The 26,293-nt window shown below is 40.6% G+C and overlaps 1 protein-coding gene across 7 annotated transcripts; it reads left to right on the top strand.

Moving 5' to 3' along the window:
- The first annotated feature begins 830 nt into the window (after nucleotides 1–830).
- ppfibp1b (PPFIA binding protein 1b) lies at nucleotides 831–26,293 on the top strand. 7 transcript variants are annotated; one of them, XM_032523045.1, is made up of 28 exons: nucleotides 831–1,042; nucleotides 6,654–6,735; nucleotides 8,123–8,328; nucleotides 9,606–9,695; nucleotides 9,826–9,939; nucleotides 10,298–10,429; nucleotides 12,064–12,156; nucleotides 13,141–13,233; nucleotides 13,943–14,060; nucleotides 14,253–14,297; nucleotides 15,787–15,848; nucleotides 15,952–16,036; nucleotides 16,840–16,979; nucleotides 17,497–17,591; nucleotides 19,299–19,350; nucleotides 19,619–19,793; nucleotides 20,239–20,271; nucleotides 20,856–20,997; nucleotides 21,250–21,381; nucleotides 21,625–21,775; nucleotides 21,889–22,000; nucleotides 22,532–22,620; nucleotides 23,426–23,548; nucleotides 23,694–23,819; nucleotides 23,907–24,095; nucleotides 24,465–24,629; nucleotides 24,901–24,966; nucleotides 25,066–26,293. In XM_032523045.1, exons 2-28 carry the CDS (start codon nucleotides 6,672–6,674, stop codon nucleotides 25,147–25,149), a joined length of 2,976 nt encoding a protein of 991 aa, XP_032378936.1. In that variant the 5' UTR covers nucleotides 831–1,042; nucleotides 6,654–6,671; the 3' UTR covers nucleotides 25,150–26,293. The 7 variants fall into 7 exon arrangements, with proteins under 7 accessions (XP_032378936.1, XP_032378940.1, XP_032378939.1 ...); XM_032523049.1 differs by lacking the exon at nucleotides 13,141–13,233; XM_032523048.1 differs by lacking the exon at nucleotides 14,253–14,297.

Raw genomic sequence — 26,293 nt, 5'->3', positions numbered from 1 at the left:
TTTCTGCAATTTAATGGAAATAGATGGCACTTTACTTATGGTGCTCAAAACGCCCAAAACATACTGTAAAAAGAAGGGGAAAAAAATACAGCCCTGGGAGTAGGACAGCTGTTTTAGGTAAACATGTTTACAGTAGCTCTCAGTTTCTCTTGACTGCCCAAGGTCCTGTAACATCTGCCCTTCGTGCCCTTGGTATTCAATTCACATCTGCAGTATTTTAATTTGTTGCCACCTAATACTTTTATTCCACTTCACTTTAGATGGAAAATTGTAATTTTTACTCCACTAAATATATCAAATAGCTAAAGTTAGTAGTTACTCTGCAGATTTTGAATTTACCAACAAAACATCACCTGATTAAAAGAAATCTGATGCAGTGTTCTCAAATAAAACTACCAAGTTGTTAAAACTAGCTCCATATTTGTATACATACATTGTATACCTGATATAATTCTTCTACCACAGAGACTTACAAACCACTTGATGTCGCCTGTGCTGTCCTCAAAACACACAGGCATCTCCCAGACTTTTAGAATATGCTGCTTTCATGGTTCAGCAGAAATTGCATGTTGCCTGCTTCATTAAGCTCAAGGCGTGTAGGCCCATTAAGCGACTGTTGACAGTGGGTGTTCCTGGTCAGTTTACACACGGATAAACAAACCCATAAAAATAAAGCTTATTTAAAAAAAGCTTTATGCGTTTTGTCCAGTGCTGATGTCAACAGTGAGCGGTTTTCCACACCAAGAATCTCTCATATGGCATATTTCCCATGCTACAGTGAATGCGCCAAAACTCCCACCATGTAAAAGTTTCCTGCTTCCTGACCAATCCAGGCTGTAATGTGGGCGGGATTTTCCAGCCGTGACGTTCCAAGTTTTCCAAGAACCCTGTCACTTCCACATCATGGCGTAGCGATGTGGACGGACGGGGGTAGTACTGGTGGGCACGGAGACGTTCAGAAACCAAGCGATGTGGAGTTTTTGTAAACAATAGAATAAACTAACTAACGGAAACCCCAAACGCTTCCTTGAGCAAATAGTCGGTAAGTGATATTGATGAAGTTGATGCTTCGGCTGTGATTTATTATTTCCACTAACTTGGGTTTATGAGTCGCTAACATTTAACATTAGTCGAAACAACCGGCTGTTGTGGCTCACGGTAAGGCCACTTTTTAGTTTTTTTCCCACTGTGAAATTGTATTAACTTGTTTTTAAAAAGGTCCTGGGACTTCGAGTGTACATTCAGTGGGGTTAGGCTTCCCCGCAAGTTAACGTCAACTACAACGTTAGTTAGTTTAGCTATGCTGGTTAATGTTCTCTTTTATTTCACTTGTTGTGCATTCAAGACGGTTGGAAAACATTGAGAGCAAATTGTCTTATGTTTTCACTTTATTTAATGCTAACTAACTACTGTTACGTCTCAGCCTAACGATACAGTGTTAACAGTTAAATCTGGTCAACGAGACTGTCTTCATGTAACGGGGGGAGTTAAAGGTTTGTGACGTGAGAAAGTCGGTCTAAAGTTGGTTTATGGCTTTGCCACAGCTCCAGACTCCGTCGGACATGGTGGTTTAGTTGCTCCCAGTGCCTGGGGCCACCTCTTTTTGAATACACTAACTTTACACTTCATCTGGTTTGATGTTACCTTGAGGTGGTGCTGATTGGTGACATGTTTTGTTATGTTACCGAACAAATGATCTAGATGGCTAGAATTGGCACAGACTGCGTAAACTAAGCTACTGCAGAGTTTGTCTTTTTTGAGCTATGACATTTGATCAGCTGTAGTATTGCCCTCCAGTCGACCTCTGTAAACAGTTTTGCCTCCTTTTCCCAAAAGCTTTCCAAAACTACTGAATTGTCTGAAAACCACATACTAGATTCTCTCTCTCTCTCTCTCTCTCTCTGTAAAGACTGCCTCAGCCCACACTATACCCATCAGTATAATAATGTTGGGCTTCTGTTGCTCCTACCTCTGCACTGTGGGAGACTTTATGAAGTTATGCAGTGTCAAACTTTAGTGTGGTATTTAAGTTGAGATATTGTGATTCAACTCCTTGAAAATGTTAATTCTTGCTCAGCTTTTAAGGAAGCCCCCATGACTCTTCTTTTCACCTTTACTGCAGAAAAGGGGATTTCTTTAGGGAGAATTCTAAAAAAAGTTTTAGTTGTTTTGCTGATACGAAGTGATGCCGAGTAATCTTGTGCACAGCAAAACCTTAAACTGTGTGGATTAACATAGCATAACATAACCCACTGTACCACATGTGTACTGATCAGTGTTTCATTGCTTTCTGCATAAATGTCAAATAACTACTAAAGTTGTGACGGTGCAAGCAGTGCAGCCGTGACTAATATGAAAAGAATGTGTGCTGCTGTCCAACATAAATTCATTGCAGCTATGGTCTTTTGCATATATACAGGCAGGAAAAAGTCTTGAAGATTTTATCACATTGAAGCTCTTTTATTTCCAAAACTTGCACAGATGCCTTTTTTGGTTTCTTAATTTTTAGTTCCAGTGAGTCTAAAGAGAGAAAAAAAGGCTCCTTCAGCTTTGCATCCACATCTCGTTTTCATATAGGCCTCTTTGTTTGGTAGTATAAAATTAGTGATGATGTATTTGCCTGCCCACTCAGGTTTGAAATAGCTTCAGGTTATTCCATAGCAGCGCCCTGCCACCGGCTGGGGAATGCCCTGACTGTGTGTCTACACACAGTGAAACAGCAGCCCACAGCATGTTTACTGCACCGCTTAATTTCATGCTACCTAAACTTGGAGACAGTGGCCCTGCAACAAGATTAAGTCACAGCAGACTATTTGCTCATAATAGAACTATTTTAAGAATTTTATATATGGCACATTGAATATGTTTCGTGCCCGCCTAGATGATGTCTAAAGAAAAGCTTGCCCTTGTTACCCTTAAACATTTTTAAGGTTTTCAGAGCTGAATAGATCCTTCATGGTTGGCGGTAAAACAGAATGAGGTACGCAAACCAGAATTTGTTTGTCATGGAAACATTGTGTGAAGGTAAAGACTGAGTCAAGGCCTGCATGACTCAAGACATGGAAAGTGTCATTATGTGGTGAGACTCACGTCCTCAGAAATAGACATTGTTAAATGATACCTAGTGTAAAAAAAAGAAAGAATAAGAAAGCAAACGGCTGTGTGATTTATGCCTGTATTGTAAATTCCTCTCTCCTTGGACCTTTTAACCACTGGTGCAACTCTCAACACAAGCTGTTAAAGCCTGTTGCATGGCTGCTGTAAACACTTTCTCCCCACTGAAACAAGTGGCCCTGAGGCTTCTATTTTGTTTCTACTTCCTGTGTGTGTGCAAGAGCATAGTTGACTGGCCATTCGGCCCTGAGGAATTACAAGAATCTTTTTTGTTTTCTTTTTTTTTTCTTTTTTTTTTAACCAGGAATACTTGAGCTCTCTGTAGAGTTTCCAGTGAGAATCCGTTATGATGGCCGTCCCTGCCTGAAGGGATCAGAGCTGAAGGATTTGAAAAGCCATTATAGTGGTCCACTCTCTCCCTTGTATTCATTATTCTCTGCATGTCTCCATGAATTATATGGCTGTTTTCACCGAAGGGCAATGTTGTGTTTTGAATGCTTTTTTTTTTTCTTTTGGTTTTGAGGCTCTTGGGTCTGAAAAGATAATGCAGACAGGTGTTGTAGCAAATGCCATGTGTACTGTAGCGTAGCACTGCTTTTTTTCTGTCTTTGTCTTCTCATGCCTTTTAGTCAAAATACCCCACTACCATGAACAATAGCCTTCTCTGTGTTTTGGTTGATGTAAGTGGTGCTTATAGAAGAGCAGACAGTGAGACTTTGTTTTTGAGAGTGATGCGTGCTTGTTGGGATTTTTAAGATATCTCCTTTGATAACAAGCTTACTGAATACACACTTAAGGGGCCAATACAGATACCAATATATTCTCCATGATGCTCTATTAATTTACAACAATTTAAACGACCATCGATAAGTGGATTAAGAGAAAATGAATATGCTTATAACTGTCTTATTGATCAATTGATCAGGTTTCTGGCAAAACTGCCAACTGGCACCAGCTGCTCTAATGTGAGGATTTGCTGCTGTTCTTTGTCATGTGTAAGTTAACACAACGTTTTGGGTGTTTTAGACTGTTGGTTGGACAGAGCAAGCATTGTAATGCGATGTCCTCTTGGAATCAAAATGGGCATTTTTTTACTATTTACTGACAAACAAATAATGAATTAATCAAGAAAATAATTTGTTGCGTCCCAGAAATACTCTAAACCCCACCCTTTTTGTTTAGTAAAGACAATGCAGGTAAAGTTACCCTGTCTGACAACCCTCTTGTGTTTACATATCCTGTCCCGGGACTTGAGGACAGAGTGCACTCCTCTGTAATTTGGCCTCCTTTGTGCTGAGATCTTTCTGGACTCGTATGTCCACTCAATCCAGGATGATGCCATGGAATTGCTCACAGTCTTTACTCTTGTTTAGCAGTGATTGACACATGGACAGCAGGTTGCCCAGCAGCATGTCTGGTCTTGGCCTGATGTGTTTGAAGTCTGTTTGCTGAAAGCCATGTGTTAACCTTACCCATATTTGCCTTTCTGCTGTGAGAGAAGAGCTGACTCAGGTTTTTGAGGGGGATGCCCTGCAGGCCTTCATTCCGGTTTGAGTCATCATGAGCCAAAGTCTGTCTGTGTTACCCACAGTTAAAGACTGAATTTGGGCGCACAGATTGCTCTGTTGGTAGAGCAGGCGCCCATATATCGAGGTTTACACCTCAACGCAGCGGGCTCGGGTTCGACTCCGACCTACGGCCCTTTGCGGCATGTCTTCAGTTGTCCTATCAAAAATAAAGGCCAAAAATGCCCAAAAAATAATCGTAAAGAAAAAAGACTGAATTCTGCTGTGCAGTGTAGTGAGTGTAGTGAGTTGGTTATGGTCCTTCTCATTGTTTTTCCAATGGCTCCACCACAGCATGGATACAGTTTCAGAGATGTCACAATAATGAAGGTCTTCCCTAAATATATATATTTCCCCCCTTTGAGTATTAAAACATTTTAGATTAGATTCAACTTTATTGTCATTGTGCAGAGTACAAAGACAACAAAAGACAGTTTGCATCCAACCAGAAGTGCAAAAAAAGCAGGAAAGTGCAATGTGACATATAAGTATAGACAGGTGGTGCATGGCAGAACAAGAAATATATTGCAATGTTATAAGAGCAGAATAAATATGGCTATGGCATATGAACAGTGTATGAACAACATGTACAGATATGTGCAATGTAGTAGCAGTGACATTATAATAGCATTAAGAATAATATACATATATATGCAGTGTATAAGCAGAATATATAATAAAAACTGAATAAATATTGATATTCTGTATGAACAATTGTACATCTGTTTGCAGTGGGGTAACATTATAAGAGTAAAATTGAAATGCTAGCAGGACATTGTAAACTCTTTTCTTTTGTAAATAACTGTAATCCTGCCTTGTTTAAGTTACTATAGGCAACCTGAGAGGAGCATTCAGAATTTAACTGTTGGAAACCACTAAACAGTTTACGATGGAGCTGACTGATGGCATGCTGGTTCCTCTCATCTCCTCTCAGTCTACTGTGTGTTGTTGTGACAATTCTCATGCTTTAGTGCATGCTTTTTTTTTTTTTTTTATACACATAATGGAAAATGAGCCCACCGGAATGCTGAAATAACAGTGTTAGGTCTGTGGGTGGTTTCCATAAAGTTTGTTAATGGTGCTACGTCCCAGTGTCGGGCACTCCCAGGATGTGAGGCAGCTGATTAAAGTGCGTGTGCGTGTCTGTGTGTCTGCCTGCGTGTGTGTATGAGTGCATGTTTAAGCATGCGTGAATATACAGCAGAGCCTTTTGATTAAACATCCAAAGATAAAGGGCCTGTTGTGCTGCTTGGGCAGATGTCCAAGACTAGAACACTAAAATGTATCTCCGCTCCAAACAGAGTGTCCAGTGTCTTATTGGCAGGACATTCAAATGGCCTGATTGATGTTCTAAAATCCTTCTATCAGTTGCTCTGACAAAATTAACATAAGATGTCTGCAGCGTAGAGCTCAAGAAGGGAGGACAGCACAGCCGAGCACATATCATTTTCTTTCAGATGTATTTGTTTCAGTCTTGTTTTTAGCTTCCCCAGTTATCATGTAACTGTTTAGATGGGGCACTTTTTGTATTTTTTTACATATCTAAGTTGGCTTATCTGTGCTTGTCAAGTCAAACACATTTCACAAACATGCTATTTTAGCAGCCACTGTCCTTTTTTTAGGCATAGACGGTTGTAAAGGACGTACCGCAGTTGCAGCCTAATTCCTGGGTGTGAACCTTTTGTAATCACATGCTTAACGCCAACATTACTGCCCTTTTCTTTGCCTAGAAAGCTGACCACCACTGTAACTGCTTTTCTGGGTTTGACCTTTTTCTTACACTGTTGATATCCATATCTCGAGCACACAGAGCAGCTGCTACAATGATTGTTATTCCATAGACTAAACTGTGATTATCAGCCACGCTGTTAAGTTAATAGTCACAATAATCTTGGATGTTTTATTTTTAAATTCCTGTCTTGTTTTTGTTTGATGTGTTATTGCTTGGTTTTTACATGTCATTTGTCCGTCAAGGTTCATTAGTGACTGAAGATGATGGCTGATGCCAGCGACATGTTGGCAGCCGCCCTGGAGCAGATGGATGGCATTATAGCAGGTAAAGTTGTCCCACAGCATTAAGCCTGAACATAATTTATATATTATATTGTTTTATAGTGTATCTTGTTATGGTTTGTTGCAGAGCTGACATTTAAAATGGACATCATGTGATGTCTGGAGCTCCATGTTTGTTAGAAAGGCTTTAGGATTCATTCTGCATTATATTAGAAAGCAGTGTGATTTTAGATATGTTTACCAATGTTGTCATGTGGGTACATTTGTGTAAATACCAACTTGTGTACCAATGGAACATTTGACATAATTGACATACTGTAGTTTTGCAAAGGACTTCAGGAAAACTGGATGTGGCCCCCGAATATCGGATGTCAAATCTATGGCATTAATGGTCATCTCAAGTATTATTAGTAATGCATTCAAATAATGGTTTAAAGGAGAATTCCAGCCAATTTTTTTACGTTAATGCGATCGGGCCTGCTAGCGCTAGCTAAGGTAACTACCACACAGATAGACATTGCCAAGCCTCCCACTCACCAACATTAGATCAATCACATGCAAAATGGATAAACTCGGAACTGCTGCTTGATGATTTTCACAGAAGCCTGGCTGAACACACTCATCGCGGACAACAGCTAACAGCTAGCAGCTAACAGGGTGAGATAGCTATCGGCAGGATCAACACAGGGAAGGGGAATTTAAACAATGTCTGAGTTGAAAACGCATATTGTTGTCACGCAGGGGCCCTGTTCATGTTGCACAGACATTTTAATTGCCTTTTGTGTCTGTTAAGAGGCACAAAGGCACTCTAAAACTTGCCCTGACAACTGCTGTTTTAGCTCAGTGGAAGCTTGTCGTAGCTGCAACTACTCCATGCATGCACGGTTGTAAAGGACGTACCGCAGTTGCAGCCTAATTCCTGGGTGGGAACCTTTTGTAATCACATGCTTAACGCCAACATTACTGCCCTTTTCTTTGCCTAGAAAGCTGACCACCACTATAACTGCTTTTCTGGCTTTTGACCCTTTCTTACACTGTTGATATGCATGGAGTAGCTGCATATTTATAGCGATCAAGATTAACATAAAATTGGCCGTAACTCTCCTTTAAAGTCTATTGTGTGTGTGTGTGTGTGTGTGTGTGTGTGTGTGTGGGGTGTGTGTGTGTGTGTGTGTGTGTGTGTGTGTGTGTGTGTGTGTGTGTGTGTGTGTGTGTGTGTGTGTGTGTGTGTTGTGTGTGTGTGGTGTGTGTGTGTGTGTGTGTGTGTGTGTGTGTGTGGTGTGTGTGTGTGTGTGTGTGTGTGTGTGTGTGTGTGTGTGTGTGTGGTGTGTGTGTGTGTGTGTGTGTGTGTGTTTTTTTCTTTTTTTATTTATAAATTCTAGCTCTTCCTAATGTTTGCTTCTCTTATCTGTGGTGCTTCTTTACCTCAGGCTCCAAGGCTCTGGACTACTCCAATGGGCTGTATGACTGCCAGTCACCCACCTCTCCTTTCATGGGCAACCTGCGGGCGCTTCACCTTTTGGAAGACCTGAGGAGCGTCCTGGAGTTGATGGACACAGAGGAAAGGGAGAGTCTACGCTGCCAGATCCCTGACTCCACAGCTGACAGTCTGGTTGAGTGGCTCCATGGTCACCTGGTAAGATGTACATGTAGGAAAGCATTTATTAATGTTAATCTTTTAGCGTAATAACTGGAACTGAAGATCATAAAATATAGTTACATTTACCTTTTTTCCCCCCCCTCTTCTTCAGAATACTGTAGCCTCGGATCAGTCAGATCAGTTTCACTGGTAATGTCACATTACTGGTTTATCTGGACGTAAAAAGAAATAAAATTTAGAGCTGAAGGAAGGAACACTTCCACTGTCTGAATCAGTTTAAGTTGTGTCACCATGGAGTTTTTGTCTATTGAACAGAATGTGCTGCAAACAAGCTTTAGCACATCTGGTTTGCTTCTGATATCTATGAATGCAGGCAAGCGTGGGCAAACAGTCTCGTGTGAAAGTAGACAACTTGTTTGCTAAGCGAAAACATGACTGTCCTCCTCTGCTGTGTTCTCTGGGAATGCAAGATGCAATGCTGGTGTTGTCAATGTCACAGCCAGAATGCTGCAGGAAACGCGCTGACTTCTTGAGAACTAGAGTGGTGTTTGGGAGAGCAATGGGCTGCAGGCCAGATAAGTGCCAGAGTTTTTGTGTAATGCTGTACGTCACTCTATGCACAGCCATCTGAATGTGAGCTTTCTCTTCAGCCATGTAAGGTGTTGTTTGTGCAGGGTAAAGCAGTGCAGCCAGTCACATTTTGATGTGATCATTATTAGGCACCGCAAGCAGCAATTATTTAACCTACCTGTGTACTGGAGGATGGATACCCGACCCGAGCCCAATGGGCCGGGTTCGGACAGATATTTAGAAAGGATTACATCAGCGTGATTAGGCATTAAACATTTTACATTTAAAAAAGCTTATTATGTACGTAGCCAATGGGCCTGTTTCACTTTATGCAAAGGTTCGTTTTTGTGATTAAAATACATTTAAAATGTTACCCTAACTGTCCTCCTGTGTGCAGAAATTTGCCTGTGTAGGTGTGACAATGAAACACGTACACTGTTTATGTGCGCTTGTTGCCCCGTGTGCGCTGATGTGCTCATCTGTTGACATATCCAATTGCCACAGTTGTCTTTCCACACAAACAAACGTACATGTGTCATTGGTATGAGAAAAAATTAGATTTTAAGTGTGTCAGGCTCGGATATAAATATCTTAATGCCTGTTTGACGTGGGCCAGGCTTAAACAGAAAAATACTGCCCAATCCGCACTCTACTGTGTACCACTCACCTATGTCTGGACTTTTAAAAAGATCAGTTCTCTTATGGTTCTTTGTCTAATCTGTATTTTTCCCTTGTCCCTGCAGTCCAACGGGCACATCTCTCTGAGTGGGGGTGACCACTACCAGGAAAGACTTTCCCGAATAGAAAGTGATAAGGAGTCTCTGGTTCTTCAGGTACCTATCCAGCAATTGTTAGATAATCAACCAGTTTCATAAAGACTCAAGTCTCTAATACATATTTATATATACTAGAAATAAAATATCTTTTCTTTTTTTAAAAAGAGTGCCTCCTTGTTCCACGCAGGTGAGCGTGCTGACAGACCAGGTGGAGGCTCAGGGAGAAAAGATTCGGGATCTGGACTTGTGTTTGGACGATCACAGAGAGAAACTCAACGCCACCGAAGAGATGCTACAGCAGGTGTGTAGGTTTTATAAGTATTGCTTAGGGCAATATTTGATATTTGATATTTTTTATATTCCTGTCTTATATTTTTGTGTCAACACTGTAAAGGGATTGCTTCAATCTCATTGCACAGGTACTGTGTACTTGTGCATAATGACAATAAAGGCATTCTATTCCTTCTTTTAATGTTAAGATCTTAGTTGATGGCCCTCTGTCAGCAAACATCTACCGTGTTGTAAATGCATATTCACCTGTGTCCAGTGCACAAGTGTTTGGCGTAGCAGGGGCTTCTCTTTGTACTTGTTGTCCTTGTCTACCTTTAGCACAAAATTCATGAATAATCTCTATCATTATAACTCATTTATCATTACAGGAGCTTCTGTGCAGATCTGCACTGGAGACCCAGAAGCATGAGCTAATATCTGAAGTGTCCAACCTAAAACTGAAGCTGAATACCATGGAGAAGGACAGACTTGACTTTGATGACAGATTTAGGGACAGTGAGGTACGTGAGCTTATTCTCACAACAGAAATGATCTTTGTTTCTGCCTGTGTACTTTCTCTCTCACACACAAAAGCTCTTTTTCGACCGCAGGAACGTTCCCTACGAGTACAGCTTCTTTTTGTTTGAAAACATTTAAGTAAAGTTTTGCTGTTCCCCTTTTTTTTTTTAAATACTGAAAGAGAGAGAGCGCTGCGGTGCTGTGAATGAGAGAAATGAAACCTTATTTACCGATTGCTTTGTGGCGGTTACGTTCTAAAGCTCAAACAACCAACTATCAAAACAGATGTTTCATTTTTCAGTAGTTTTTGGGTGGCAGTAACTCAGTCTATAGAGAGTTTGGTTGGGAACCAGATGGTCGCTGGTTTAAATCCCCATATGGATCAAAGTATGGTGGGGGAGCTAGAGAGTGCCAGTTCACCTCCTGGGCACTGCCAAGGTGCTCTTGAGTAAGTGCTCTTGAGCCCCCAACTGCTCGGGCTGCCTGTGCATCAATTGTGAGATGTCTTCCTGTCAAACATGAAACTTTTTTGTTGCTTAAAAAAAAGAAAAAATCCTTTTTTTTCTCTTTTATTTGTGTTTTTGGTCATTTTTTATAGCTTTTTCTGATGTTTGTAACCCTTTTTTTGGGATATTTAGTTGCTTTTGCTTGCGTTTTTGACAGATTATTTCCAATTTTTTTTTATTCTTTTCCCAAAGTTTTAGGCGCTTATTTTGACGTCCTATATTTCTTATATGAAAAACGTTGAAAACGGGTTAACGTGCACGTGTTGCCCCGTGCGTGCTGATGCGCTCATCTGTTGACGTTTCCGAATGCCTTTCTACAGTTGCTTAATAAAAGCTCTTTCCCCACTATATGACCCGAGTACAATATGAGGATTAAATCTTTGGGTAGAAACGCAGCCACACACACACACACACACACACACCACACACACACACCACACACACACACCACACACCACACACACACACACACACACACACACACACACACCCTTATTCATGTTGTCTGACACCTGTGTGGAAGAGGGACATCTCATTTTATTGTCCGTCTCAAAGCAGCTGTGTGTTGAGTAAGAAAACCATCTCCTCAAGGAAACGTCAACATTCAGAACTATCCATGGGAAATATGCCTGCTGTGTAGAAAAAAACCTTACTGTGTGCAGTGGATTGCCTTTTTTGTCTTCTTTGTGTAACTGTCCTCTGGTCAAAGGCTTTACAGACATTAAGATGTCAATCATTTGCTTACTAGAGATGGGGAGATTTTTGCAGAGTACTTGAAAAGCTTTCAAACATGTCATGTTATTGTTGTAGCAGCGCAGTCGCCTCTTCCACCCCATTGGAACAAAAAAGTTGTTGTCCATGTTCCCTCAGCACATAAATCGGCTCATAAATCACTTCTTTTCTACAAGCAGCTTCCTTTTGTTGCTGCTTTGTAGCATCTACTCTCCAAGGACTTCGGCCCCTTCAAACATATATAGAGTTGTTTCATATGTCATTGTAGAACTTTTAACTTAAATTGTAGAATGCGAGAGCTGCCACAATGAAATTCAGCAAATGATATTACCAGTATGTTCAGGGGTTTGCTTGCTTTTTTATTACCATGCTTTGATATGCACTTTCTACTCTTTCAGGATTTGATTCTTGAAATTAACGAACTGCGGTACAGACTGACGGAGCTGGAGAGTGATAAACTACAGTATGAAAAGAAACTGAAATCCACAAAGGTGAGTTGTTTCAGGGAAGTTTGCACTCTTAATGTTTACATGAAAATCTCTTCCTGGCTAACATGGCTGACATTCTTCTTTCCTGACTGTTCTGAAGGTTTCTCCCCTCTAGCTAAACACACTTTTTGTAGGGAACCTCTTTTGCTTTTGAAATAGTTAGACAGTTTGGGTCTATTCAGTTCTTAACCAGTTTCCAGAGTGATTTATTCATTTTAGTGTTTATTGCCAGTTTTTAAAGGTCCCATGGCATGAAAATGTCATTTTATGAGGTTTTTTTAACGTTAATATGCTTTCCCCAGCCTGCCTATGGTCCCCAGTGGCTAGAAATAGAGATAGGTGTGAACCGAGCCCTAGGCCTTTGGAATAAATGAACGCTCAGATAGGCTGACCTTGAATCTTGCCCCTTATGAGGTTATAAGGAGCAAGGTCACATTCCCTTTCTCTGATTTGCCCACCCAGAGAATTTGGCCCAACCATGAGAGAGAGACATCATGGCTTTCAAACGAGCAAAGAGGCAGTTGGTCAAGGCCACACCCTCCACGTTGCGTGTCCTCCTCCTCAATAGCTACAGACACAGAAATTGCACGTGCTAAGGAAAGCTCATTGTGGGACTTGCTCTAGTGGCTGTAATTCTGGCTGAATTTCAGGAAAGATACTTTAGATATGGTATCAGGGGATCAGGGGATCACAAAGATCTATATAAAAGTATCCAAAAAGCACCATGTCATGGGACCTTTTAAGGCTCAGAATTAAGTTATTTTTGATTGTGTTGTGAGGATAACTTGTTGATTGGACATATGGGTGTTGGACGTTCTATGCCTTATCTCGGTTGGAACTTCACTTTATTGGTCACCAGTGTTCATTTTTGTTCTGTATATATCTTGGTTAGAATTTTGGGTAATCCACCTTCTTGACCACCTTTTATCTTTCACTTCCTGCATCTCTATTTTCCCTCTCTTCCTTGGTTTGTCTCTCTACTGCTAGTTGCTAATGGCCAAGCTTTCTAGCCTGAAAATCAAAATGGGCCAGATGCAGTATGAGAAACAGAGGAAGGAGCACAAACTCCAGGCTATGAAGGTTTGCTTTTCTCAGGATGACTGTTTTGCTTGCTGTATGATTATGGTTTTTGACCTCTCCCTTTGGCTCTTCTTCTGTTTTTATTTTTGAGGGTAAAAATAATTAAATCTGGTTTGCAGCAGTTTGTTTTAAACATTTTAGGCAAAATGATGTAACTTTTTGCAAACAGTGAAATCACTTGATTAACCAAACTTTGCAGCACAGTAGAAGGTAAAAAGTCAAGTTTAGTCAGAAACCACTCTTTTTTTAAAGTCTGCATCTACAAGGCACCAGTTTAAGCAAACATTAACATGTTCAGACCACAGGTATGCTTTAATTTTGGAGGTTTTCAAGAGTTTGCAGTGTTCGGTTTGTCCGTGTCTTTCTTTACCCTTTGCACTTGTCTTAGTGACTGTTTTTTCATTTTACTTTATTAAAACCGCTTTGCAATTTAATTGGTCAATCCCTATGCTTGGTTCCTACTGTGGTCACTTAAACATGTATTTTCTGTACAATATACAGTATTTCTTATCACCTCAGCCCTCCCAGTCATGAGTGCTTACCCACCCTCCTCACACACACCATACCCTTCAGAACAGGTGTGGCCTGTACGCCATGTCAGCATCTGTGAACCTCTGTGTTGTGGTGTGTTTGTAGTGTGGAGTTGGGGTGGGGGAGGTTCCATCTGTGTGGGGGGAAAATATCCTCACTGTTGTCCTCTGTTTGACAGGAGGAGCTAGCCATACTGAGGAGGCAGCTGGAGGGCACCGACGGAGAGATGAGGAGACTACAGGACGAGACGGGCTTCAAAGCCATCGCCTCGAGCAGTTCAGATCCCACAGAGAGAGGTGGGAAAGCCAGTCAAATCCCAAGCCTTACTGAAGATGAGCGCCTATTATGTTTAAACTCATATTCAACTTTATATTTTATGATTGAGTGGTGATATCTATGTGTAAGTAGCAAAGCACTAGGCCTAGTTCTGCAAGACGTCAGAATCTGAAACCAACAGCTTTTGTCTCATCATTCTTTGTCCTGTTTAGTTTCTCATCCAGATGAAACACTTAGAAAGAGGCTCAAAGAAAAACGTAAGGGGGGTTTTTATGCCTATGTTTATAATTGCACTTTATTATTGCACCCATCTCAACCTGTTTGCATGAACGAGCATGAGCCATCCAAACTCAGCTTGTCCATTGTAACCCATTGGAGTGCTAATACCCGACCACAGAGCACCACATCACCAACTTGTCAACAGTTGCCTACCGTTAAGGACTGTAAAACTAAACAAAACCAAAAGCTGTGTGTCTGTGTTTTTAATGTCCAACTTGGATCAGCAACAAGGAATGTCTGCTTTGTGTTTTCAAAAGGAATGAATTCTGTTGTTTGTCATAACCATTCAGGCTGCTCACTGATCATCCTGCTTCATGTCCTCCAACAATATTCACCTCCTGTACCTGTCAAAATCTCTCCTCAAACTCCTCTAAACCCCCCGGCTCCACCCCAACAACCAGTGTGTGCCTTGCTAACCTGTAATGTTGTCATGTTCAGTGTTTTTGTGCGACCAAATCATTGTTCTAAGTGCTGTTTTTATATCTGTGCCTTCCTCCATCAGTGATCTTCTTGATCTTGTTACGTTGAACAAATATCAGTATCATTTTTATTTAGTGCACAGACTCCGTCCAGATGACTCTGGAAATACTGTATACTTCATTAGACTATTAGCAACATTAACTATTAGCATTTTCATTTTTTCTCCATCTCTGAAACGCTGATTTTGACATGTGTTATTTTGCAGTTATTGTCAGTCTCTTTTAGACTTTCTCTTTCTGATGAGTGCGTCTTCCTTTTTTACATTGCTTTGCAATGTTGTGGGCAGTTATTGGCAATGCTGGAATAGCAACTTATCCTGCTGGATTTTTTGCCATTGAATCAGTCTTTTACCATCTGAGCGGGCATGCACACGCATCTGCATTTGTAGAACAGCCAATAGGAGTGCCCTCTTTGTAAAATGACCTGTGATTGGCCAACATCTCTCATCACAGGCTAGATTTTCTGAAGACTGAACGGTTTCTGTCAAACCACATGAATTACAATATGCTCAAAGGTTATTGCGCCAAGAAAACCCTGCCTACCACAGCTTTAATATGATATATCGCACACATCTTTGTTTGACAACATTGACCAGCATGTGTCCATTTTTTTTGTTAGAGATCACAATAAAGTACTTTTAGTACTCTTTCGCAATATTTATTTATAATAAACCTGTGGGGAGGTTGACTGCTCAAAGAAAAGTGTAGCATAGTTTGTGTTTTTAAAAAGAGAAAATGTTCTTAGTGAAAAACATGCTCAAGGATATGATGTATCAGGAGGACTATTAAAGAAACAAAGAGTGTGGCTGTGAAGTAACTGGAATTATGTGCAGTAATGTTGCGGCCTCTGGTCTGAATGAGTTAAATCCTCCATTGGCATCATGTGCGTTCAGGCTCATTGTCCATCCCCTTCTTTGTACCCTCTTTAAACTTGACACTGTCAACAATACAGTTATTTGTCTGTAATATTTTTTTTTTCCCTTACTAGATGTGGAAGTGCAAAGAATGAAAAAGGCAGTTGAATCGTTGATGGCAGCCAATGAAGAGAAGGTACATTTGACAAGTTGTGATTCGCTTTGTGTCAAATAAAGCGATTCAACTCTACTCTCAAATTTGCCACACTGTGGTTTTTACTCGTCTTTTCCTTTTGCAGGATCGTAAGATTGAGGAACTAAAGCAGTCGCTGCTGCGATATAAGAAAGTTCAAAACATGGTGATGTCAGTGCAAGGGAAGAAAGGTGAGAGAACTCCTCTGTCAGGGAATAAATGATGAGGTAATCTCGGACATAAAGAAGTACTAAAGCAGGTCAGCCTCGAGAGCAATATAGATGATTTTGCACGGTTTAGGCCATCACCCACTTATTGTGGATACTTTACATTTCCTGCAATGCCTTTTTTTTTTTTTTTTACAGCAGATGGTAATGTATCATGTTTTTATTGTGATTTTTCAAATTTTCCAGGAAGCTACTAGCTTTATTCATTACACTTGAAACTGAGCTAGAGATAATACAGCATTGCTGATTTGAAGACCTATTGGCACTCTCTTACATTAGAAACTTTAGTCGGCTGCAAACAGCAGCCCTTTTTTATCTATTTGCCAGCTTGTTTTCCTTGTTTTGTGTACAAACACTGCTTGTTTTGTGTTTGTGTTGCCCTGAGCTTGCTGTTTGCATACAGCTCTGTTCAGTAGCTTTCTGCAAAACATTAGATTAGATTGGAAAGCTTTATTAATCCCCAATGGGCAAACTCATTTGCCACCAAATCAACTTAAACAGAATTAACATAATATAGACATTACATTCACAGCTCACTACAATTACAGAGTACAACAAATAAATAGCACCATAATGAGCATTTAGACATTTTACTTTATATTTAGGCTGTCTCGTGAGATCTGTCTAGAGACGAAAGGTAAAGTCTTCTTCCGAGATAAACTTTTTTTTCTTCTATTCACAGGGTTGATCAATGCTAAATGAAACGGCTGAGTCTTGCATTAGCATATGTCAATTTACATTTGTATGTTAATCGTCCTCTAATCCAGAAAAAAGCAGAGAAAACGAGTACGTCGAGAGTAATAGTGATGGCTCCATCCCATTCTTCTCAGCCAACCCAGTGTGTGCGGAGTCAGAAAAGTATGAAGTTCCAGATGTTGAACAACTGAAAAGGAGGAGCCCAGATGAGGTTTGTGTAGTATAATATGATGTGCTGTTACAAATTCTAAATATACACTATAATCTACAAATCAACTTAACATTCACTAAAAAACATTACAGCAAATTGGTTGTATTAAAACCCAAACAAACAATGTCACAAGCAATTTCAGTGTTTCAATAATATAGACTAAGAGATGTACGATTTTTATCAATGTTTATTAGAAGCCTCGCACATTATTTGTGCTGTTTCATCTTTCTAATGTAACTACTGATGACTCTTGTGCTGTAGGTTTTATCCTTTTTTTTTCCTCAAGCAACATGCAGCACTGAGCGAAGGCTCAGTAAAACACTAATCACTCACATAAACTCTCACACTTATTACATGAGTGTTGACAGGCTCGACATCCAATTAATTGAATAACCTCTCCTGTCAGTTATCGATGCTTGTGTGCAGATTTGGACTACTGTGTTCTTATGGCCGCAGGAGAAAATGCAAGTTAATCTTTTTGAGTGTATTTTCTTCTCTCCCTCTGATCTGTGCTTAGGAGAGCCTCAATGGACTGAGTGAAGAGCCCTCACCTACACCCAGCCCTTCAGATCCAGAACGAATACCAGCGCCTACACCAACAGATGTTGAAAGGTACATTTAAAAAAGACTTGTATCCCCTTTCACATACGTTGATTTACTGCAAGTCAGATTTAAATGTAGAGAGTTTGACTCATGTCGGTATTTTTAAATAAAATATTTTCATTTTTAAGATATCGGTAGCCTTTATTTTGTGCCACTTCTTTCTTTAACTGACAAGGAATTAATAAACTATCTCAAGATAATTCTACGTCTATATACTCTGTGTCTTTGTGTCTACGGATACGATTTGAGCTAAAGGCTTTTCAGTTTTAGTCGTGACAATGGTTGGCTCATATTAATTTGGTTTGGTAAGTAATGTGTACACCTGGTGTTCTACCACGTGTTTAAACATTAAGATTACTACCAATGACTTCAACATACCATTGTCCTCTGTCTCTTACATAATTTCCTGTCACACTCCATTGCTAAAATGAATACAATGGAATCTCTTCAACAGCAGAAGGCACAGTCATGTGCACTTAAGCGGCAGAGGGTTGCTCATCACCTATGTAAATTGACTGTTGTTATATAGAGCTTTTCTAGTCTTAACGACCACTCAAAGCACTTTTACATAGTACAGACACATTTACAATCCGAAGGCACAGCATCGGGGGAAACTCAGGGTTCAGTGTCTTGCCCAAGGACACTTCGACATGGGCCATACTGCAGGGCCAGGGATCTTTTTAATCTTTTTATTAATCTCTTCATTGCAGTCATGCCTCTATATTGTTCTGTTTAGAGTATGTATATAATGTGTGTGTATATATTAGTGTGTATGTTTTTTGTTTTGGTTGTTTTGTTTTGTGTGTAAGCACAGTGTGAGCAACAATGCTCCATAGGAAAATTCCTCGTATGTGTCCTCATACCTGGAGAATAAAACTGATTCTGATTCACCAACCTTCACACACAGCCGTGTTATGTATGACTGGACCGTGACAATAATGAACAAATACTTTTTTTCTGCTCTCTGTATTAGTGTTTAGTTCCTAAATAATGAATACTAAGTCAGATTTCAGTGGAAGCAGATCAAGCAAGTTTTTAAAAATTACAGGATGCTTTGACATAATAGAACAAACATTTTACATTTCCTGTATTATTTTGAATACATACACTACCGGTCAAAAGTTTGGAGTCAAATTTCCATTCCACTCCTTTACAGATAGAATACCAGCTGAGATCAGTTGCATTGTTTGTATTTTTAACCAAGAAGCAGTTGTCAGATTACATGATGTGCTTACATAATTGTAAAATGGTTCTCCAATGTTGTTCTAGTTAGTTTTTTAAAATGATATCAGATTAGTTAACAGAATGTGCCTTTGGAACATTGGCTGAATGGTTGCTGATAATGGGCAAAGTAGATATTGCATCAGATCAGCTGGTATTCTGTCTGTAATGAAGTGGAATGGAAATTTCTAAGTGACCCCAAACTTTTGTCCGGTACTGTACTGCCTAGTTAATATTACATGGTGTAACATACTGATATAAGGGTAATGCTGTGATCAGAATATTTTGTTCAGTTTGTGTAAGCAGGCCGGCATCTACAATCATATAGAGTGTGAGATAGTGTCTCAGTAAGTAACACACGGGAAGACTGTGTGTAACAGCAGTTCAAATTCTGTAGCCCCACACTGCTGCTTCTCATGACCATGTGAGTGAAGCTCATTATCTCCACTACACTGCCATAACTGAAGTGTGCATTGTTATGGTTTGTCCTTTCAGCAGCCAAGATGCCACAAGCCAGAACCAGCTGGATAAGAGCAATAATGAAAAGGTAAAAGTTACACATTTTGAATGGAGGACACATGTTTAATTGTAGGAACCGAATGTGTCCTTGTTACTTAGTTTTACTCATTCTCAAGTCTGTAAAATGCCCCATAGCATCCATTTAGTTTATGGCTTTTAGAATACCCTAAATGTTGCATGCAGTCTACATCTTTAACTCTGTTTCTTTACGGTAAAAGTTACAATATTTTGATTCTAAAAGCAAATATTCTGCTATAAGTGTGACACATAGGAGAAATGTCTTTTTGTTGTTTTAGAATACGAGCAAAGAGATCAGTAAGATCAGTGACAAGCCGCCTATGAGTTCCTCTGCCACCTTGCCCGCCACCACAGAGGACGACAGCTTTGGCTCGAGAAAGGCTCGTTCATCCTTTGGAAAGGGCTTCTTCAAGATCCGTGGGGGCAAGAAGACGGCCAGTACCCCTAACCTTGGTAAGAGAATACTGCATGATTAGGCACCTGGATGAGGACAAGTTCACAAGGTGGCTCCATCTGTATTTGATGCTATTTTTAACATTAAGCTAGCGGTGCAATTGATTTGCAGTTTACTGGAGAGTGAGATTTTATTGGAGGTTTTTCTCCCACCATGTCCAGCATTTTTTTTCCACCAAGCCACACCCATGAGATATACTATATTGACCAAGGCCATAATTTGCAGCCCACACAAACTGTGATCCACTTTTAATTACTGAAGTCATCTGTTTTTTTTTCCTGTTGTATGCCCTTCCTTCTGTGCTCTTTTGTACTGTACACATGTATGTCTGTTTTTGTTCCATCTCCAATCCTGTCCTTATTTCATTCATAATGTCTGCCCTTTGTCTTGTTCTTTTTCTGTCGGACCCTGTCGTGTGTTGTGTGTGCTTTGTAACACATGAAGACCGCAGCCGGAGTGCAAGTGCGCCTATGCTAGGTACAGTATAGACCGCAGGTCATTGTAGGGTCGCAGTAGATCTCTGGAGAAAACAAAGGAAACTACTGACCTATGTTGTTGTACACCTATGCCTTTTCTAAACTCCTAAAGTCCATTCAACTGACTTTTTTTTATTTTTTTTATCAAATCACGTTTCACTGCTTTAACAGTCACTCCCCCCTGTTGCACAAATGTTGTATGTTGATTTGCCTTTGTGCCTGCATGTTTTTGTTTTTACACTCTTGTTTTTGTTTTGTTGATCTTGATGGCCGCCCACTCAAAAAAAACTAAAACAAAACAACTATTGAGCCTTCTTTTATCTAATAAAATATGACTATTTAATGGCAGTCTTGTTCAGACATCTGCTGTGTCTGATGCATGCATACTAGAGAGGGTATTGCTTTTAATGCCTACCCCCCAACCTCTCATTCTGTCCAGGTCTAGGAGATGTCACGTGCCTGTCTGAGTGTTTCTGGGTCTCTGCACTGACCCTTTGCAGCAGCTCCGTCTCTGCCGATCTGTGCACGTCTCCCACACTGATGCTCATGATGCTGATGATGTTCTGTGGGTATTTGTTTGTACAGCTGAAACGGAGCGACAGGGGACTGACCATCTGGATCTGGCCGGGCTGCCACAGAGATCGGCCAACAGCGACAGCACCCACACACTCCCTACGACCCCAGAGGGCAGGAAAAAATCCAAAGGAATAAAGAAACTCTTTGGGAAGTGAGTAGGAAGTTGCATGAGAATCATTCATTATTTCAAGAATATAAAATGCGTTACTCTTTAATTAAGTTATGAAAAAAAACATTGCAAAAGTATTGGAATGCATTTAGAAGAAAGATAATGTTTACATCTAACACTTTCAGACAACAGTTGATTACTATGGCAATATTTTTCGCAAAGATATTTCGTCACTATGGCCATATTTCGTATGCGAGGATGTTTTAACATATATTGAATGCCTTTTTTTTCAAGGCTTAAAAGAAGTCAGTCTACCACATTTAACCTGGATGACAACCCACCAGAGGGTGAGTTCAAGAGGGGCGGAGTGCGAGCCACAGCGGGACCCAGACTGGGTTGGTCTCGTGACCTCCAAAGAACCAACAAGTAAGTGTTCATTCAGCCTGAATAAAGAGACTCAGAATGTGTTTTGTTTGTTTTGAATGTCTGGTGTCCAATGAAATTCAGAGATCATGCGATTTGAGGAAGCAATCTTCTGTTGGGATAACAAAGACATCCAAAATGACAAATACTTGTATTTGTTTGTTTTCTTTTTTTTGCCACTGTAAGGGTGTGCCAGCATACCTTTTTTGAAGTGTTGACTTTTCTATCCTCATTTCTTTTTGTTAGTGATGTTGACGCTCCCTTTGCACGCTGGTCAAAGGATCAGGTGTGTGACTGGCTGCAGGGGCAGGGTCTCGGTCTTTATGTGAACATGGCCCGTGTGTGGATCTCCTCTGGACAGACTCTGCTACAGGCCTCCCAACAGGACCTGGAGAGGGTGAGATGAAGGAGAAGAATGTAATCTGTGTAGCAAACTTGAAGTTACTGCAGTATATAAAACCTCCGGGATGTTTGTGTGTAATCCTTACTTGTTTTCTTGTGGATGTGTAGGAGCTGGGCGTCAAACACCCGCTCCACAGAAAGAAGCTGCAGCTGGCCCTGCAGGCCCTCGGCTCAGAGGAGGACAATAGTAAGGGAAAGCTGGACTACAACTGGGTGACAAGTGAGTACCAGCTGCCAGTCCAAGACCTGAACCAAGCTATAGATTCTCTGCTGGTCAAAAGGAAATCCGTGGCCAGTTTGTTGTGCTTTGTTTCCTTCTTCTTTAACCGCTTTTATGATGTGTTCACACTAAACACAAAGTGAAATTTCATGTGACGTTATTACATACAAAGACGCAAATGATGAGAATTGGCATCCTTTTGATTCGTTTATTGCAGTCAAATCACAGCTAAATCAGTTTATTTTGGGTTCAAACCACTGTAATAAAAGCAGTCTTTAAAGCTCTGCGTCGGCGGATGATGTTATGAACCCAGACATGAAGGCATTCCTTTTCCCAACGAATCTGGGACTTCCACAACAGATAAAAAGCAGCAAGAGTTGTTATTTTGGTCATTGTTGATGATGGAAGGAAATTGTGGCAAGAAACGTCACTGCAAACTCACAAATTTCCGCCCTTGATTACTTTGAATTATATTTGACAGTCAACTTTACTTCCTCCGTATGACACTTAACTTTTTTCCGTTCCTCTCAGGATGGCTGGATGACATCGGTCTGCCTCAGTATAAGACCCAGTTTGATGAGGGTAGGGTGGATGGCCGCATGCTGCACTACATGACAGTGGTGAGTGTTTTCTCTGTCCACAGATCCCACAGATGCGCTCTGACAAGTCAAGTGTCATCTCACATTAGGATTAGTGCATAGAGAGTAAGATGAGCTGGACTGAGGCCTGTACTACGAAGCAAGATCAACATTCCCTGGATTTATTTCAGTTACCCGGCTTCACCTAACTTAAGAACCACAGTCCACATAAGCTGTGTCACGACAGCAGTTAACAACTAGTTCAATCAACCCAATGTTTCCCAATCCAGCAACACTAAAAGAGGCGATGTTGCTCTCGCTCTCGCTCTCGCTCTCGCTCTCGCTCTCGCTCTCTCGCTCTCGCTCTCGCTCTCGCTCTCTCTCGCTCTCTCTCGCTCTCTGCACACCGAGCTCCACCGGATCTTCTAAGAACGGTGACGCCGTTATCAATCGAGTATTTGATTGGTCAGTAGGCGGTGCTTTTACATCGGTTGATCTTTAATCTCCAACATAACCTGCTCCCGAGCAGCAATTTAACCCAGTGATCCACCGTCGTGTTACACAAAACCCTTGGTTGAACCGGAAGTGGCCACGTTGATGCCAAGTCTTACTTTGTAGTACAAGCCTCCGGTCTCACCCTCAATATTTGGGACAGTGTTCACCACAGCATCTCTGCCTCTGTTCAAACTGATTTCTTTACAGAAGCTTTTTTGCCAGGGAATGTTCATTTTTACCGCAAAAGTCTGTTTATGTGCTATTCATTCTTAGTCACAGTTTCAACTAAACTTTTGCTTTTTATTGCTTGAATTTTACAGTAAGTCATTGATGTCTTAACTTTGTCCCTCAGGATGACCTGCTTTCCCTGAAAGTAGGGAGTGTCCTGCATCACCTCAGTATCAAGAGAGCTATCCAAGTGCTCCGACTCAACAACTATGAGCCCAACTGCTTGCGTCGTAGGCCATCTGATGAGGTGCTTTCACTTTATCATCACCTGAGAAATAAGCAACCTGTTCTGCTGTTGAACATACTTATTTATAACGCACAGCTGCATGTTAACATACCCTGTTTCAAATATGGGATTTTTATTTGTTTATTTCTGTGCTTCATTCCCACAGAACAATATTTCTCCAGCAGAGATTTCCCAGTGGACCAACCATAGGGTGATGGAGTGGCTGCGTTCTGCGGACCTCGCCGAATACGCTCCCAACCTAAGAGGCAGCGGTGTGCACGGAGGCCTGATGGTGCGACAGTCAAGCAATCGGTCTTCCTGTGAATCAGAGATTCTCTCCCAAACGTATCCACTCCTAATACATCTCTTCCCCCTTCAGGTCTTAGAGCCACGGTTCAATGTGGAGACCATGGCTTTGCTGCTCAACATCCCCCCCAACAAGACGCTGCTGCGCCGCCACCTCGCCACACATTTCAACCTGCTCATTGGCTCGGAGGCCCAGCAGCTCAAACAGGAGTGTCTTGAAAACCCAGACTACACTCTGCTTACTGCCACCACTAAGGTCAAGGTAACGCGAGACTTCTTGAGGATACTCTGTCACTGCTTCAAAGTTGCACTGCTAGTTCTTCTTTTACCAGGGTAATGAATAGCGGATGATACGGAGTTTAACATTTCTGAAATGTACATTCTTATAAAAGACAGTCAAGACTTAACAGGATAGAATGCAACAATTTAGACTCTTTAAACTCTAAACAAGTTTTGATTAGTAACCCCTTAAAAGTTTATTTACATTAAACTTACAATTGTGTAGTCACAATTTACTGAAAAGTTTTAAGAATTAAATTTAAAAAGGGACCCGGACAGATGTGCGCATTCCTATTGCATATCTAAATGCAGCAATATAAAAAAAAATGTTCTCTCTCCTCATTCATACCAGCCAAGGAAACTGTCATTTGGTAACTTTGGCAGTCTGAGGAAGAAAAAGCAGGACGAGAGCGAGGAGTACGTGTGTCCGATGGATGTGGAGATGCCAAAGGGACGAAGCTTTCAGAAAGGCTTCGAGCTCCAAATCTACGAGGATGACCTCGACAGGCTGGAACAGGTGAGCCTGTTCTTCAAAGATTCCAATTGATGATCTTAAAGCACTGAAAACCTGAACAATTGCATGTGCAGTATATCTGAGTCAATGGATGTCAAAGGCATTTATTATTAATTTTTTTTTTTTAATTGTGTGCACTTTGTCACCAGTGTTTGATGGAAAGTGACTTCAAAAAAAATAAATATCTACTTTGTAGAAGCGTCTGGTCAACTTTGGTTTCTATGCTCTATTGGAGGTCTCAGGTCAAGTTTGAAAACTGCTTCTTGTTTCACAGATGGAAGACTCTGAGGGAACTGTGCGACAGATCGGAGCTTTCTCTGAGGGTATTCAAAACCTGACGGTAAGAATCCAAACGTGGTCCAGGACACATGACATGTTCCACTAATTGGGAACTGTTGTTTCATGAGCTTGTTTCTTTTTGTATTGTGCCTTTTACCAGAGCATGCTGAAGGATGATGAATTTTTTAAAGAGGCTTCAAATTCACCAAACCCCAGTGTAACAGATGAGGACTCCAATGCATGAGACTGCCAGCACCACGAGACCTGGTCCTGCTGTGAATGAACCTATGTGCCAACCCTCTCCACTAGCACACAGACTTGTCTCAACAGATGCTCAAAAATGCTCCCACATTTCTTTTTTTATTACATTCAAAGATGAGCCTAAAGCATTACAGTGTCATTCTTTGTTTTTCCAATTTTCAACGATGGTGCCGTGACAGCCTTCAGTCCAGTAGCCACTATCACTCCGGAGTTTGTCGACTGATGACAGCGGGAACATTTAGGGCAACACCACTGCTTGGCTGCCAGCTGGTTTCTGGAGATATTTTGTACTCAGTTGTGTACTGGCATCATTCTGTTTATGATAGAAGTGTCAACCAGCAGAAAAAAGACTAATAAAGATTTTAATATATGTCTTTTAAATTGCCTCCTAACTATAGAAATATTGGAGAGAAAAAAGCGATGGACTTCATTCAGAAGGGATAAGCTGAGAAGATTTATCCCATTTTTAGAAGTTGGTGTAAAGTAATAACTCTGAAACAGCTGCTATGTTTTCTACAGAACTAAACCCTGCTAATTACATGGGAATATTCATATTTTTTTTACCCTACATTAAACATTTTACAAGTTTTCACTCAACAGTAATATTCTACACGTATATGCACCAATACATATCACACATTACAACTAAATAATATCATTGCGCGGTATTGAAATTCAACACATTTATTTCTTAAGCATGTTGTTTATTTTATTTTTTTATTATTTTTTTTACCATAAATTGATTTGTATTGGAACTCTGCTGGCTGACAGTTATTTTTGGGAAAGCATATTCAGACCACTGAGATAAGATAATGCTGGGTTTTTCCAAGATAATAATGTTATGATGCATCCCTCAACCACGCATAAGAGGTTAACCTGTGTTGTTGGGTTGTTGTTTTTTTTTACATTTATCTATTTCAAAGATCAATAAAGTTAAATTAAATCAGATTGGATTTTCCAAGTCTTTAACATGACAGAAGAGAATGATGGGAGTCTCTGATCACTGCTGAATGATGGAAAAAAAAGCAAACTACATGTGTCCTAAGAACATGGCTGTTCAAAGAGTCTATAATTGTGGTGTGTGTGTACTGGAGATATAGGCAATAAATTAAAGGCATATCGACTAC

The sequence above is a fragment of the Etheostoma spectabile genome, chromosome 8, assembly GCF_008692095.1.
Source record: "Etheostoma spectabile isolate EspeVRDwgs_2016 chromosome 8, UIUC_Espe_1.0, whole genome shotgun sequence".
NCBI lineage: Eukaryota > Metazoa > Chordata > Actinopteri > Perciformes > Percidae > Etheostoma > Etheostoma spectabile.
The sequence above is the reverse complement of the archived record's forward strand: the minus strand, read 5'-3'. Positions and strand labels throughout refer to the sequence as shown.